Source organism: Lagopus muta, chromosome 9, assembly GCF_023343835.1.
Source record: "Lagopus muta isolate bLagMut1 chromosome 9, bLagMut1 primary, whole genome shotgun sequence".
In the NCBI taxonomy this organism is placed as follows: domain Eukaryota; kingdom Metazoa; phylum Chordata; class Aves; order Galliformes; family Phasianidae; genus Lagopus; species Lagopus muta.
This window is the reverse complement of record NC_064441.1, coordinates 2822431-2838735: the sequence shown is the minus strand read 5'-3', so window position 1 is coordinate 2838735 and position 16305 is coordinate 2822431. Positions and strand designations below refer to the sequence as shown.

Below are 16305 nucleotides of genomic sequence, written 5' to 3'. Positions count from 1 at the left end.
TGTTTCCATTTGTGTGTTTTCTTTAGGATTTGAGGCCACGTTAACAAGGCTGTCATCACCTTCTCTTTTTGGAAAAGATATCAACACTGTCCTCCTCACAGGAGAGTATCAGACAGCAAATCGCTTCCGGTTCAAGGTTAATCTTTTTCATCTGTTGTTTTAAGGTTTATGTTCTGTACATGGTTTTAAGCAGGCCATTTCTGTGCAGTGAGTTTAGGAGGGCTCCGTTAATCCTTCAGCTGCACCATCGTGCCTCCCACTGAAAAGCTATCAGCTCTTCTTTTCTTTGTCTCTGGTTTGCAATGCATTATGAGGGTTTATCACAGTGAGATTTCCTCATAGAGAAATTGTTGAGACTTTTAAAAATTCATTTTTTGCAGTATCTACTTCTTTTCTTCATTGTAGGAAAAGATTCTGGGCCAAATGTTTTATTTATTTCCTCTTCATTTATGGTCTGACCATATCTCTTAAGCAATTTGTTAGACATATTTAGGTATTCTGAAGCTTTATGGAAAGTTCAGCAGTCTGCATAGTGACTATGGGGGTAATGATGGTTTCTGGGGTTGAGCAGGGCTTCTTCAGTTGGAAGCTAGCCTCCTGTGGTGGGTTTCTCTGGAAACCAGGAGAAAACAAAGTCAGATATAAGTAGGGAAATAGTTGAAAATGAGTGATGAAAATGGAAAGAAAATGATAATGAAAATGGAAGGATGACACTCTGATAGGGACAGAAAGATGCTAAATCAGATTTATGTGTTAATGCTGGAAAATGTTGCAATGTTTTCAAATGTTTCTAAATATATGCAGATTACTGATCCTTCAACACAAAGATTTGAAGTCCCCCATGAGCATGTGGGCTCTTTCAGTGGACCTGCAGCCTCCAATTTAAACTACAGAGTGGAAGTGAGATCAAATCCGTTTGGTATTGTGGTGACCAGAGTAAGCAATGGGAATGTGCTGTAAGTAACACTGGTGTTTTTTTTTTTGTTTGTTTGTTTGTTTTTCCTGATGAATACTGATGTTGCTGGTTTTCTCTGAAGGCCTATGTTGCCTCACAAAAAGATTTGTTGTCATGTGAATAAGGTGTGCCTAAGATGCAATATGTGAGGTACACTCTTAGATATGTTACCTACTTCTGGTCTTTCGACTGATGGATGTTCTTCAAGGACTTCTTGCGAGGCCTTTTGAAATGCTGCAGTAAGAAGAGATGTTGTAAGGGCTTTAGATTTGGCTAGCCCTTCTCTTTCCTTCAGTTCTAGCAAAATCTTTATAGCCACTTTACTCAAGGAGTATTTGTTATCCAAAAACCTTCCTAGTGCTTCAAATCACAAATACTCTTCATTCCATCTTTTATCTTAGCTGTTACAATCACGCCTTAGCTCTGAATCACCAAACACAGATTGCTCTTTAGATGTATGATAAAATAGTAGTTGTTGCCAGCCAGTGATAAGCTAGTCATGTAATGCTTTAAAATATTTGAAATACTGTATACTGAATGATTTCATCCCATTTTTTCCCTAGAAGTAAAGAAAGAAACATAGATCTGGACTAGTTGCATATTGTTGAGAGCCATTAAAAGGGAGGAAGGGTCAGGAAGAACATACTTATTAAATCAAAGAATGATTACCTGTCAGAGTTCTATGACAGTTGTATTATCAATGCTTCAAGATTTATTAAATAGCTATTATTTTCATGCTGTTGTTAGCGCTGTTTTCTTACTTAGAATCCCCTGTAATGATTGATTTGCAATTATAGAGGACGCAAAAGATGGACTTATTATTTGGTAGTCCATGACTGATTAAACAGATGTATGAAGGCAAGAATAAATAATCTAGTTCAACAGATCCACACTGAAGCCAGTGCTCTGAAAGACTGATAGCTGTATCAATCTCTTTCATATGAATATAATGACTGTTAAACACCACAATCTCCCACACAAGTACAATCTTAGAAAGTTTGTGATTAAAACTATATAAAGTGAATAGATCAATGGATATTACTTTGAAACTGTTAAAACATATTGACGTGGTTTCCCATCTCAAAGTAAGTCATTTTCTCTGCTTCTGGTGAAAGACTGAGTTTCTGCTGATCCATGTAAGCTCTCGTTTTAATAAAGATGAAAGTAACCTTCAGATCTCGGGATCAGCTTCATTCGAATTGCTTTGTGATTTAAATCTGATTTAAGTCTTAATTACTTTCTCATTCTGATTGTTTCATTTAGAAAACAATGACTGATGGAAAGTAAAACTACTTCTGAGTGGGGCCAATTTTCTTGCGTTTGCTGTGTGGAAATGTTGAAAGCCTCAGCAATAAAAGAGGAAAATGATTAAGATCAATATTAATGAACTTAAGAATTTTGACTGATTAAAGACCTCTGCCCAGCAGTAGGAATTGCCCTGCTACTCACTCTCCCTGCCTCAGCATTACTCAGATTTCCTCTCAGTTGCCTGAGTAATAGAGTCCCACGTAAGCAAACAAGGAATGGACTTAGCTTTAGATTCAGTCTCTAAATCTCCCCTAATCCTTGTTTAGGAGATACACATTTATAATGAAAGGGATTGGTGAAATGTACAAAATAAAATTAAGAGAGTAAACTTCAATAATGTAGTGGACTTTTACTGTATGGATTCACTATCCAGTGCCACAGATGCTTAGGTGGGAAGCTTTGCCCAAAGAGGTGATTGTGCATGTAGTCCTGAAAGCAGAGGCCATTTATGTGTGAAGTTTCTATAGAATTGAGAGTTATTGCCTGTCTCCTAATCCATGCAAAGGCTTCTCTATCTACTGCAGCTGAACACCATCCTCCCCTACATCCCTCCTCTCGGGTCTCTGGATGTAGACCTGACCTTGCTATCCAGCTTAGCTAAAAGAAGTAGAAACAATCACTGCAACAATTTCTGGTGTAATCCTTTTTTTCTTTTCTCCTTACTTTTTTTTTTTTTTAGTTTTGATACTACCATAGGACCACTGCAGTATGCTGACCAGTTTTTACAGCTATCAATCAAACTACCTAGCAGCAACATTTACGGTGTGGGAGAACATGTGCATAAGCAGTACCGACACGACCTCAACTGGAAAACCTGGCCTCTATTCAGCAGGGATGTTGGTCCCTCTGAAGTAAGGGCCTATTTCTTTTATGTTTTATTATTTGCAGGTGAATTCTGGAATTCATACTTATTATGTAGTAGCACATTAATATCATCCACTATTTGGGATACTACTTGGGTAATGATAGGACAAGGGGAAATGGTTCTAAGCTCAAGAAGGGAAGGTTTAGATTCGATGTCAGGAGGAAATTCTTCATAGAGAGAATGGTGAGGTGCTGGAACAGGCTGCCCAGAGAGGTTGTGGATGCCATCCCTGGAGGTATCGAGATCAGGTTGGATGAGGCCATGAGCAACCTGGTCTAGAACCAGATCTGGAGGTTGGTGGCCCTGCCTGTGGCAGGGGGATTGGAACTTAGTGATCCTTGGGGTCCCTTTCGACCCAAGCCATTATATGATTTTATGATCCACCAAGCTCTTCCACCAAAACTTGTTAGGCACCCCGTGATATTACGAAAAGCTGGATGGTAATGGTGAAAGGTTTCTGAGGGATAGCTTTTAGAAGCATTTTAATTTTCCTAATTATGTGAAGTTCAAAATAAGTTGCTAAGCATCAGTGTGTGAGTCTTCAGCCTCAGCTGATAAACAATAAGTAACAGTATGTCCTACTGACCAGGACATATGATATAGGCACGTTCAGCTGAGGGCCTTGTTGTTTGGCAGATGTTGACAAAGTTCTCTTTGACAGCTGTTTCTTTAAGAGATAAAACATGTCTGTCAGCAGTTATTTGCATCCATACTCTTTTTCCAAGATGATTTCCAGGACACCCATCTTTTTTTGACAATACCAAAAAAGTAGCTTTACATTTGCACTGAGGATTCTGTAGGATTTGGTCCAAGTTCTCCTTAGCACTGGTGCACACAGGCACATGGTGTCTGTCAGTTCCTCTTTGCAGTGATTTGCTGACAGCATTATAATTTGTAAGCATGCATGGATAAAAATCAAGTGAGGTGCTGATTCAAACAACAGTAGTCATTTTTTGCTTTTTGCTTCTTCCAACTTGACCATCCTCCAATGGTCTTTTTTTTGTACCTGGGGAATGTAAACAATCAAATGTTATATCTATGTTCATTGAAATCCTTTGCTTTGAGTAGGGGAATATTTGCTAAAGCTTGTCAGCACTCAGTTGACCTAATGAATGAAAGAACCAAACCCAGCATGTTTAAAACTCTACCTGTCTAGTACAGAATCAACATTTAAGCCATCATGGTTATTGTGGAGAAATTAGTACAGTGCACAAATGAAGGAATGTTTTTTAATGTGATTTTTTTAAGTTACTGTTGCTCCTTATGTAGTTTATTTATAACTGGCTAATGAGCCTCTGTCAGTGTTACTTCAGTGCAAGAAAGCAACTATACATACGACTGAAATATTCCCCAATAACAGATTTTAAAAGCTTTTTCTTTTTTTTTCCCTTGAAGGAAATGCACAACCTATATGGAGTTCAGACTTTCTTCATGTGTTTGGAAGACAGCAGTGGAGCCTCTTTTGGTGTTTTCCTGATGAATAGCAATGCCATGGGTAAGAAAACTTTCTCTGTAGCTCCAGTTATTGCAGCTAAATATTTTTTAAAATGATCTGTGGGATTGAGATCAAAGCTGGGGTAATGTAAATGTCCATTTTTAAATACTGCTGCATATAAAGTCTTAACATTACCTTCAGTTATCTGATGGCAGTCATTGTAAGCATTTAGTAACATTCAGCATATGCATTGTAAGCTGTGAGTGGCTCAGAATTAACATGCAGGTTGTGTAAGAAACCTACTGGAAGCCTTGTGCAGCTCTGTGCAGATGTGTAGGACACCAGTCAAGTGCAAATTTGTAGTGAGCATCACTTGAAAGTAAATGCCCTTTGTTCTCTAGGTATAAGCCTACCTATACATGTGCTCATTTCTCTTGAGTCTGGAAAGTTGTACTGAAAATTTGAAGAGGAAAGGTTATGTCACTGGATTTGTTCTGATTCTCTTGTCTTTGTTGGATGTAAAGAATTGCAAATATGGACATTTAAAAGAATCATGTCGATACATTACTCCTTCATTGCAAATTTAAATAACGGTTGAGTGTTCCTTGGATATATCTGGTTTGTGTTGGTGCTTTTTTCTTGTGTTGGTGCTTTTTCCACTTTTCAATATCTGTATGACAAAGTTGCTATAGATTTAGCTGATATTCAGAATTGGTCTTGTGCATGCTTTGTCTGGCAGAGTTCGCAGTGCAGCCTGCTCCAGCAGTGACCTACAGAACCATTGGCGGCATCCTTGATTTCTATATCCTCTTGGGGAACACCCCAGAGCAAGTCGTGCAAGAGTATTTGCAGGTATGTTTATTTAAAGAAACTGCACATTGAGCAGATCCTTAAAAGCACTTCTTTTCTTCCTTTTTTAAATGTCTTTTCCTTCTTTTTGTGACAGTAGGTCTTTGCTGTGCTATCTAGCATGAGTCGCTACATGTTTATCTAAGAACAATTGTTAGCATGTCACCAATGTAACGGCTAGCTGGGATTAAGTTGGGGTGTAGATGTTTTTACCTGGCCTGCTATGGGCAGCAGCACCTACAGCCCTAGTTTTGCTGAAGATGCACATGCAGAGAGGATGCAACAGTTCTCAGTCTGTACACCCTGACTGAATTCTCAGACTGTACATCCTGACACGAGCTAGAGGTGGTCTAGGTGGAATGTCTTTTGCTTCCTTGCTCTTGATATACGGACAAATTATTATTCATATGACAATGTTATAGAACATATTATACATATGCCCTTAAATATTGTATGTTCCTATGGTAATGTTATAGTAAGTAATATTACTGATATGTCATGATCTTCCAGTTGTAAGCTGTCACAGATATTGTTTGTACTTCTTTTATTTACTATTTGTTAATTAGCTAATTTTACTCGTCTGATCAGTGATACCTTGAAGGAAAGAGTGGGTGCTGAGGTAACACGCACAGTACATTAGTACCACTAATGATTTCTGCTCTCAACATGCAGTTTGTGGGACTCCCAATGCTGCCTTCCTACTGGAGTCTGGGCTTTCAGCTCAGCCGCTGGAATTACGGCTCTCTGGATGAGGTGAAGGCTGTTGTGGACAGGAACCGTCTGATTGGACTCCCTTATGTAAGTTCAGGGTTTCAGGAGGGCAGCACCCCCATTAAGGCAGAGTACTGTGGGAGAAACCACCCAGATATCATGGCTGTGATGCTACAAACATCACTCATTTCACATCACTTCAAATTAGTGAACTTCTAATAAATTATTATGTATAGCCTTCTGGTGTAAGAAGATTTTACACCTTTTATGCAGTGCCATTATCAGAATGGGACACCAGGGGAGGCTTAATTACAGCAAGTTTCACTTACACAATTTATTGTAATAATTTCTCAGTTATACTTTCCAACTATATTGATTTATTTTCTAGTGTTATCTAGTCCACTGAAATATTTTTTCAATGTCACCTGGACAATTATAGAACCATAGATTATTCTTAATTGATAAGCAAAGGTAAATTACACATTATTTTGAAAAAGACTTCAAATGGCTTTAGAGGAATGGCTTAAAAAATATGAAAATACCCTGATCTTATGCTAAGAGTTGAGGAAGGAATGTTTGTATTTGTATGGGCATTCTTAGAAGTTGGGCAACTACAAAGAAACAGACGTATGCCCAGGGTCTGATAAAAAGAATGCCAATGCACACATTCATTTGGATTCTGCTAATGTGAAATGTTCAGTATAAAGATGTTTCAGTATAATTAATTTAGATAGTAAGGACAAACAGGAATTGTCATAAGAAACTGCATTTGAAAAAATACAAAATCTTTACCATGTCTTCTCATGTTTAAGCTGAAATCTCCTGTATTTCAGGAAGCTCAGGTTACTGACATTGATTACATGGAAGAAAAGAAAGATTTTACATATGACAAAGTGCTCTTTAGCGATCTTCCTAATTTTGCAACTTATATGCATAACAATGGACAAAAATATATTATCATATTGGTAAGTGATTCTTTTTGCCTGGTAGTACTATCATTATAACTTTTCACAATTATCTTATGCATTTTTTAATATAATGATTACACTTCCTGCCTAACATTCAAGTAGTCTGTAAAAATTGATGGAGTGTTTCCTGGTTTCTAACTATTATTTTTTTTTTTCTTAACTTTTTTTTAGGATCCTGGTATTAGCACACAAAATCTACTTGATAATAGTCAATATGGCAGCTACGTGAGGGGGGAGAACAGGAAAGTCTGGGTCAATGAATCAGATGGAGTAACAACATTAGTTGGAGAGGTAAGCACATTTCTATGAAGCTTAAATGTGGTTGGTTTGGTTCAATTTATTTGGGGGGCTCATTTTAAACTCTCATTTTCTAAGTCACTTCTTCCAGTACTAGCCAGTGAGAACCAAGATGATAAGGTCTCATTTAGCATGTGAATATTTCAATCTTTGATGTTGTTTTTTGAATTTTTTACACTGCATGTTTCTATTTTTGGTAAAATCCTGTTTGATACTAATGTAAGTTTTATGGAAAAGCAAATGTAGATGTTTCATATGGTAGAAGAGAAAAAATACCTTCATTCCTTCTTACCCACTGAAAGCTGATGCAAGAAAAATGACATCCTACTATGCCACCTTTGCTTTTGATGATTCACGTTTACCAGAACGTTTAAGAATTTTTGAACAAAATCATGAATTTCAGTGAAAGTAAATCTGGGATCTGGAAGTGGTGTCTGACAGTAGTGTCAGTATGGGACAGTAGCACAACTTGGTAGTCAAGAGGGCAATGGACTTGATTCAAATTATTATTTAGGGGGAAAAAACACCGATGGAACTTGTATGATACATTCTCATCTTATTCCAATGCAATTATTAGTATAATCTATTTCCCTTTGAATGCTCTAGGTATGGCCGGGGGAAGCCGTGTTCCCAGACTTTACCAATCCAGAGTGCATCAGTTGGTGGGTGGAAGAATGCAGGCTGTTTTATAACACAGTGCCATACGACGGGATCTGGATTGTAAGTGATTCAGGAAAAAAATTGACAAGGATAGATGCTTATTAAATTCAATTAACATTGCATTTGAAAAGGATGTTTCCTATTATTAGTAACTTGAAATCAGTGCATGATGTGCATGTCTTTTGCTGTTGGATTTACAATTCAAATTTGGATTTCAATTTTAAATTTGAATTGGAATCACTTATTGTGGCATCTAAATGCTCAGTGTGCTGTTTGCTGCATGATCAGTGTGGTCTGAAATGCTTCAGTGGATGAACCATTGATAAAGACACACACTCCTGTGTGTGAGTGCTTTCACACTCCTGGACTCAGAACAGCAGTATTTAGAAACCTGCATACACAGACAGAAAATGTGTCTTTAAACAAGTCCCAAACACAGGGTGTAATGCATCACATCTATAAATCTATGCTTCAGGTAGCTCATTTATTTTCAAGGTAGGATATTGGCAATCATTGTCCCATATTAGGATCTGGAAAAGTCAGACTCGGCAGAAGCCACAGCACATCTTGCTAGTTCCACATTTCACTCCAAACACAAGCTCTCTACTCAGGGTGTTCTCTTGAGATATATGTGGATTAAGGATAGCATATATGTATTAATATACACATATATATATATATATATGTAAGCACCTCCTGCGGCTTCAGTCTCTGGAGGGATAAAATGTAACTCTTAACATGATGCTCACCTGCATACTGAAGTCTGTCCAAAACAGAGGCATGTATGAATACTGTAATGGCCCAGGTCTATGTCCAAGGGCTGTCATTCACACCTAAAAGTATGGCGCTAGCACTAAGTAAATACTCCTTAATGGGTAATAGAATGCAACATGAGATTGTGTTAGGAGTGTGTACTTGAGGAAACTTTATTATGATCTACATCTCACTGTTTTTGTCTTGCCTTTTCAGGATATGAATGAAGTATCCAACTTTGTTCAAGGTTCAAATAAAGGCTGTGAGCAGAATGACTTAAACTATCCTCCATTCACTCCCAGTAAGTCCACCTCCTTTAACCATAGAACAGATTATCAGAAAGCACACTAATTATTGTACCATTGTCTACAAGGATGTAAAGTGAATTTCTTTGTTGATCTCATGGATGAGATTTGAATATTAAGTACTGACTTTAAGAAACCTTTGCCATCATATTGTCCAAAAATAATTCAGGAATTAGGCTATAGATGTACAGTGCTTCCTTGCATGGGTAAAGAGTTGCTTGCAGAAGAAATCCATCTGGCCTGCAGTTGAAATGCAGTCACTTACAGCCAGTACTTAGTGTGTTGTTTTAATGTCAAATTTGGAAGAAAAATTATTTCCTCTGATCTCAAACACAGATGAAGGTTTCAAACTAAATTAAAAAAAACTTACCATCCAGTTCTACACTTAAGAGGGAAAATTAGGAAAGGACTACATGTTATTTGCCTGAAAGGTACAAATTTACACAATGAGTTAGCTCTGGTAGACTTTCTCTGCATTAACAGGCCATTAAGTAGCTCCACTGAGGAAATAGGGCTCAGTGGAGACCTTACATGCTTAGTCTGCAACTTTACAGTAAAGCTAGTAATGAATATAAAGAAAGAAGATTCTTCTTACACCATCTTATGCTTCCAAGATTATGCTTGTTCTTGTGATAAAGCCAGCAGTGAGTACATTTGTGCTAAGGTTTAATAAGAGAGGTGCCAGAAAGCATTGGAAATGAATGGAGCCTGTGACTACCACTTAATGACACCTAGGCAAGGATAGAGTATTTGAGTTAACCATTTTATGTTATGCACTGAATAAATTGACACACATTGCCCATCAGTTTACTAAATTCCACTTCCTTAACAAAGCTGCATTTATAGCACTGTTAGCAGTAATAAATGTATTCCTTTGATATTTGTGTGTTGTCATGATATATCCAATGCTCAAGAGCAGAAAATAGCACAGATGGAGCCAAGATGAATAAAACTAGCAGCCAAGTGAAGCATTTTGTTCTTGTATTAGTAACAGTGGCCTTAATGTAAGCGTCGAAGAGGGAGAAGGGCCTGAATGTCAAGAGTGTACACAACAAAAAAAGGATTGGAAGTATTCATAATCAAAATGCACTTTAAAAATAATGTCTGTTTTTCTTTATTGAAGATATTCTCGATCAACTGATGTTTTCTAAGACACTTTGTATGGATGCAGTGCAGAACTGGGGCAAGCACTACGATGTCCACAGTCTTTATGGATATTCCATGGCCATAGCAACAAGACAGTAAGGAACTCATCCTAATATGTTTACAGAAAGTTTTCAGAAGAGTACATGCATTTTTTTTTAAACAGGCAAGATATTTCACTTCTAAACAAACCTATTTTCTGGATAACGTTATATTGTATTTAAGCTACTAAATTCGAGGTCAGACATTGCCAATCAGAGATTTATAGAAAGGTTGTCTAAAGTAAATGTCTTGAACTTCTCTAAAAAAAAACAACTGCCTAACTGTAAAGGAGCCCAGGTCATGAGAATAATCAATGGTTTCAAATAAGTCAGTATAACTCTGCCTTATATAGAACTAATGATGTTTGAGTGGTCTTTTTTCTGTTGCATAGTTCCAGTCCCCTTTCATTTTCAGAGCCATCGAAACAGTGTTTCCAGGAAAACGAAGCTTCCTTCTTTCAAGGTCTACTTTTGTTGGATCAGGAAAGCACACAGGACACTGGCTGGGAGATAATCAAGCAACGTGGGAACAGCTAGGATGGTCAATACCTGGAATGCTGGAATTCAGCCTCTTTGGATTTCCTTATGTATGAAATATTAGCTTTTTGCCTCCATTCAGAACAAGAGGACAAACACTGCCTTTTTACCTCTGTGATAATCGGTTACCTAATCAAAAGCTGTCTATGTAACCATCTTATCTTCTCAATTCTAAGTTAATTTCCTTCAGTGATCTGGTTTTAACCTTTTTTTCCAATGACTGATTTTTATTTTTTTTTAATTAGAAAATTTATTTTGATTTCTGTTACTGTATGTTTATGGTGGGACGGATGTGAGCAACAGATATTATCATATTTATGCCAAATCTCTAGTACTACTTTACTCCCGAGCAATGCATGTGAAATACATTGGGGTTTTCCTATTTATTTTTGCATGAAATAGAAAAATACATTTGTAAGTGAAATGGCCAGACTCTTAAATATTTATATTTGTTTGAGTTTGAGGTGTTTTCCTTGTGTTGGGCTATTAGCACCAAAAAGGAAGGTATAAGTTTGGAAGAAAAAGGATGATAGGCAGCCTTAGGAAGAAGTTGGTTTCTTTTTTTTTTTTTTCTTTTTTTTTTTTTTTGTAGAGCATCTAGTTGAAAGGAGAAAAGTAGAAATGTGTTGAATGACTTACCCACCCTGGCGAGAAATGAAAGATGAATTGATACATCCCTTAAATTTTAGATTTTGTGTAGAGATTAGAGGCGCAGTATGCTGTCTGCCCAACACATTCTGCTTTTATTTAAAGATTGGAGCAGATATCTGTGGCTTCGTTTTTGACACGACAGAAGAACTTTGCAGACGATGGATGCAAGTAGGAGCATTTTATCCGTTTTCCCGGAATCACAATGCTGAGGGATACATAGTAAGTCGTTCCTTCTCTTACATTTTTGGTTTCTGCTACCACATTTCCTTTATAGTATCGCTAATAAACATTGCTATAACTAACAATTAGATTTGCTAACCAGTTTGAATATGGAAGAACCTTGAGATCTCTTAATGAAAATTTATCTCCAAGAGGTTTGGCTCTCAGGGAGGTGGTGGTTTCACACTGATAGCTAATCTGCCCAAGACTGCTCACTCACTCCTTCTCCTCCCAAAAAAATAGGAGGAGGAAATATGATAGCAAAAAAAAAAAAAGGCTCATGGATTGACATAAGGACAGTTAAATGAAATGAAAAGAGAGAGGGGAAAAAAAAAAGAAAGAAAAAAAAAAAAGACCACATAGGAACAAAGAGAGAAAACTCTAGACATTAGTCTCTATGTGAGCAAGTGATGTTTGGCCACATCTTGAGAAGGAGAGCCTCAGTACTTGTAGTAGTTCTTTGAAAAAGGCAGATGCTTTCGTAAAAAAGTCCCACTGTTTCTTCCACTTCATCATCTTTTTTTGTTTAGCATGGCACCATATAGTATAGAATAACCCCTTGGTCAGTTTAGATTAGCTGCCCTGATGTTGTTCCCCTCCATCCACTCCACGCTCTGAGCCAACAGTCAATTTTCACAATTGACAGGGTGTTTCCTGCACCATGAAAATAATCTTCTAATATTTATTTTCAGCCTCAGGATCCGGCTGTGTTTGGAGCTGATTCAGTTTTGGTGCAGACCTCCAAGCACTACCTGACCATTCGCTACACTTTGCTGCCCTACTTATACACGCTCTTTTATAGAGCTCATACTCGAGGGGACACAGTTGTACGTCCAGTTTTACATGAGTAAGTGTATCAGATGGCCTTTGTGATAATCTTATTAGGAATGAAAAATACAGATTGAATGTAGCTAGGGACTATCTAAATAGCTATATAATTTCTGAGAATGCATATTAGAGTATATGTAGAGACAGCATCAGAATTCATGAAAAACTATTTTGATGTAATCAGAAGAGTAATCAGAAACCATCTATAATTTCTGTATAGATGCATGCATTATTGCCAGTCACTCTGAAGAGCTGCTATGAAATGGTTTTGTCAGCTAATCAAATTACACCATGCCATAATGTGTATATTCAAACACCCATTTCCTTGCTTCCTTATTCTTGACAACAAGTACGCTGAGAACATGTGCATGCATGTAAATACACACACTTTCATATATGCATAATCAATACCGAGCTAATCAGATCTTACTTTTTGACTTTCAGATGGCCTCAGATTTAAAATATTATAATTAAAAATTTTTGTTTGACACTTTTCAGTCACAATTCTAGGCAATCCATTCTTGGAAATACTAGGATTATTGATGATGGTATCCCTCTTCAAAGCCAGTTACTACTCTCTCCTTTCTCCAGGTTCTACTCTGATGAAGGGACATGGGCAGTTGATAGGCAGTTCCTGTGGGGTCCTGGGCTACTTATTTCTGCTGTACTTGATCAGGTAGGTTTGGCTATTTTCATGTCTGTCTCAAAAAAACTTAGTGGGGAACAGAGACACCAGTCTCAGCTCTTTTCTTTATAGATAGGAAACTGCAGCAAAAATCCCAAATTCACAATTGATATCTCTCCTTTATTCTACTGGTTAGAAAGTACCTTTCAGTTTTTCAGTGACAATTTTGGTATTAAGCTTGAAGTTTACAGCACTGAATGTTTTAGCACCTTTACTATTTATGTATTTCCTTCTGAAATCACATACCCTCTCCCTTTTAATATTGACAAATCTGATCCACAAAAATAGACTCATTCATTTCCTGGAGGATCCTGGGGTATTTACTCTCATCCTATTCTAGTCTGAACTCTTCTGTCTTGAGCAGGTGTTAAGCCAAGTCATTTGGCAAAGAGAATGCTGATGATCTTGTCTACTAGCATTAGCACAGTTCTTTTTCCAAGGGAAGTATATTTTTGCTAGATTTTGTTAGATTATACTTATTTTTCTGTGATATGGTAACATTGGTGACCTCTCTTTAGACTCCTTAAAAGAATAGATTTATTTTAATTTTTTATCCCATTCTTCACTTATTTTCAGTGAGAGAGCCCACAAAATGTTTTGGTTATTGTCAATATGGAAACTATTGCACTTGCTGCTATTAAATACAACTCCTATTTTCCAGATCTCTATGGAACCAAAGCAATCTGATTTGATATTCTGATTCAGCTAATCTTTGTATCATCTCAGAATGTCATCCAGAATCAACTTCTCTCATGCTATTTTAGCTTGTCTGTGACATAACAAGCAAATGTGGTGTATTAAATGCCTTGCTTTCAAATACATATTTCTTTCTTTGTTGTCCTTTTAGGGTGCAGATGTAATTGATGCATATATTCCTGATGCAGTATGGTATGAGTATGAAACGGTAAGTAAATGCATAGACTACAAAGGAGTGTTTTTCTAATGGTCTTTGTGATAGAGAAAAAAAAATAGAAAGAAAGATTGTCAGCCATGCTTCAAGGGCAGAGACCTAAAGCAAAGCCTACAAGATGGAAACGGTGAGACGAGGGGGTAGGAGTGGTTGAGTAAATGTATGAATCAAAGACACAAGAAAAGATGGAGATGTGAAATACATGAGATGGGAAGAGGGACTGAACTGAAACTTTAGCAAAGCTCACATGTGAAGAAAAGTAAAATATTACAACACATAAGCACGTGCAATTAACTTTCACTAGTCTTGTTTCTGCAAAGAAGTTTCCTAACATTGTGATGACATTGCTTGCATTAGATGTCCCAATAGGACTTTCTGTCTATGTTGACTGAGCAAAACACAACACTGAAATGTGCTGATTTATAACATTACAGTATATTAATAAACTGATGTATTATTTTTTCGTACCCATTGGTGCACATTTTCCTAGTTTAAAGATCTCCTCTAAAAGAATTATTTGGGAAGAATGTTGTCTTAAATCCCAAACTTCACAGCAGTGAGTAATGCAACAAACCCATTCTCTTTTATGTGCCTGTCAATAAAAGGGGGCAAGAATCTCAGAAAGAAAACAATGGACTAGGATGTACCTGCCAGCTGACAAACTGGGGCTCCACTTGAGAGGAGGTTATATTTACCCTATTCAACAACCAGCTACTACAACAGTTCAAAGGTATGCTTCCAAACCAAATGATTTTATGAGTGTAAATTCAAGAATGGGTTTAGGACTGTCAAGTTACAAATCAGTAGTAGCCCATCAAATTTAATGCTTTTGCTTTGAGACTTGGGAATAACTGTAAACCATGACTCCCTTCTCCTGCTATTTACATTAAATATGTAGTGATTAATTGAAGGTTTATTTGCATAGGATTTTGTCAGTTTGCCATGTATTTGAATACATTTGCATGAAAGTGAATGGCAGAAAAGGACTAATCTAAGACAAAGTTCTGCAACCCTGCAGAGTGTCACATTCTTAACACGAAGAAGGATTTGTTAAAACTGTCTAGCAAGTGGTTATACATGTCAGACAAGGACTTTCTTTTGATAGCCGCCAGAATCCACTGGGACTTATAATTGCCCTGGATGAGAACAATGAAGCTTCTGGGGAGTTATTCTGGGATGATGGAGAATCTACAGGTAAGTTATTACTGGTGAAATAAATAAACAAAACACTATGCTTACAGACTTCCATTCTCCAGTTAGTTTTACAGAGCAAGAATGAGCCATTGAGGACATGGTAACAAACAACTAATAGTGGCTCTTAAGTCATTGGTTGTTCATCATTTTTATGTGGAAAAGAGTAACTGTTATTTAGCTTGTCTGTCTTTTTTCTTTTCTTTTTTTTTCCCATGTGTTCATGTTGCAATGTAACCTTCAGTACATACAGCTTTGGCACATTAGCATGCTGACTGTTAAACCATAGTGTCAAGATTGATATATATTCTGGTATAGATCCAAATTAATTTCAACGGGTGCAAGAATGCATATAATTAGTGTTGGACACTAAGAATAGGCAGAAAATGAAAAAGTAGCACTTTTATTAACTCTCTGGAATTATTTAAATTGCTTGTGAAAACAGTAGCAGTTTTCTTAACTCAAAGGTACTGTACTAAAGCCAAAATTTGCTGTGCCATCTGGTGCATGAGCACACGAGTAGGCATGTATAGGCCATACTTGTCATGTTGCCAGCCTCCATAGTATTTCTGAAGATATAGATGAGAATCCAGTTTCCATGAAATTAAGAAGTACTTCAATCCCTTAAGCTGTTTTTGCAGTATTTGTCCTACATTATATATATTTTAGAGAAATCAGCAAACAGTTTGAAAATATGTCTTCTCTAATTCATGTCCTATCATGTCAGCAGTTGGTGTTGAGAACAGCATCACCCTTACCTAATTTCATATTTACTTTGCCCTGTGACAGAGGTCACTGTCTTTGCAAGAGCAGCAGCTGGAGGGAAGCTGTGATCATATTCCCTTCCCTGTGCTCAGCTGACACTGTCAGGTTTTACTCTGGTGGGCATCTGCAGGGAGCAAGGCCAGGAAGCAGCATGGCTCTTTTGACCTCTGTCAAAGCCTTTGGATTTACTCACAGGTCTCCTTGAAGTGGAGAACTCCCAGTCAGATAT

General features: G+C 37.2%; 1 protein-coding gene across 4 annotated transcripts in view; it reads left to right on the top strand.

Moving 5' to 3' along the window:
* The window catches only part of SI (sucrase-isomaltase), a 77982-nt gene that overhangs the window by 38076 nt on the left and 23601 nt on the right, over positions 1–16305 (top strand). For all 4 annotated transcript variants that reach the window (XM_048955401.1, XM_048955399.1, XM_048955400.1 and 1 more), the window contains 18 exons: positions 27–136; positions 805–956; positions 2943–3114; positions 4524–4623; positions 5303–5415; positions 6085–6210; positions 6957–7088; positions 7263–7382; positions 7995–8108; positions 9018–9102; positions 10230–10347; positions 10706–10877; positions 11581–11697; positions 12390–12544; positions 13117–13201; positions 14058–14114; positions 14726–14850; positions 15226–15314. In XM_048955401.1, coding sequence (XP_048811358.1) covers positions 27–136; positions 805–956; positions 2943–3114; positions 4524–4623; positions 5303–5415; positions 6085–6210; positions 6957–7088; positions 7263–7382; positions 7995–8108; positions 9018–9102; positions 10230–10347; positions 10706–10877; positions 11581–11697; positions 12390–12544; positions 13117–13201; positions 14058–14114; positions 14726–14850; positions 15226–15314 — 2142 coding nt within the window. The remainder of the gene's footprint in view (positions 1–26; positions 137–804; positions 957–2942; positions 3115–4523; positions 4624–5302; positions 5416–6084; positions 6211–6956; positions 7089–7262; positions 7383–7994; positions 8109–9017; positions 9103–10229; positions 10348–10705; positions 10878–11580; positions 11698–12389; positions 12545–13116; positions 13202–14057; positions 14115–14725; positions 14851–15225; positions 15315–16305) is intronic.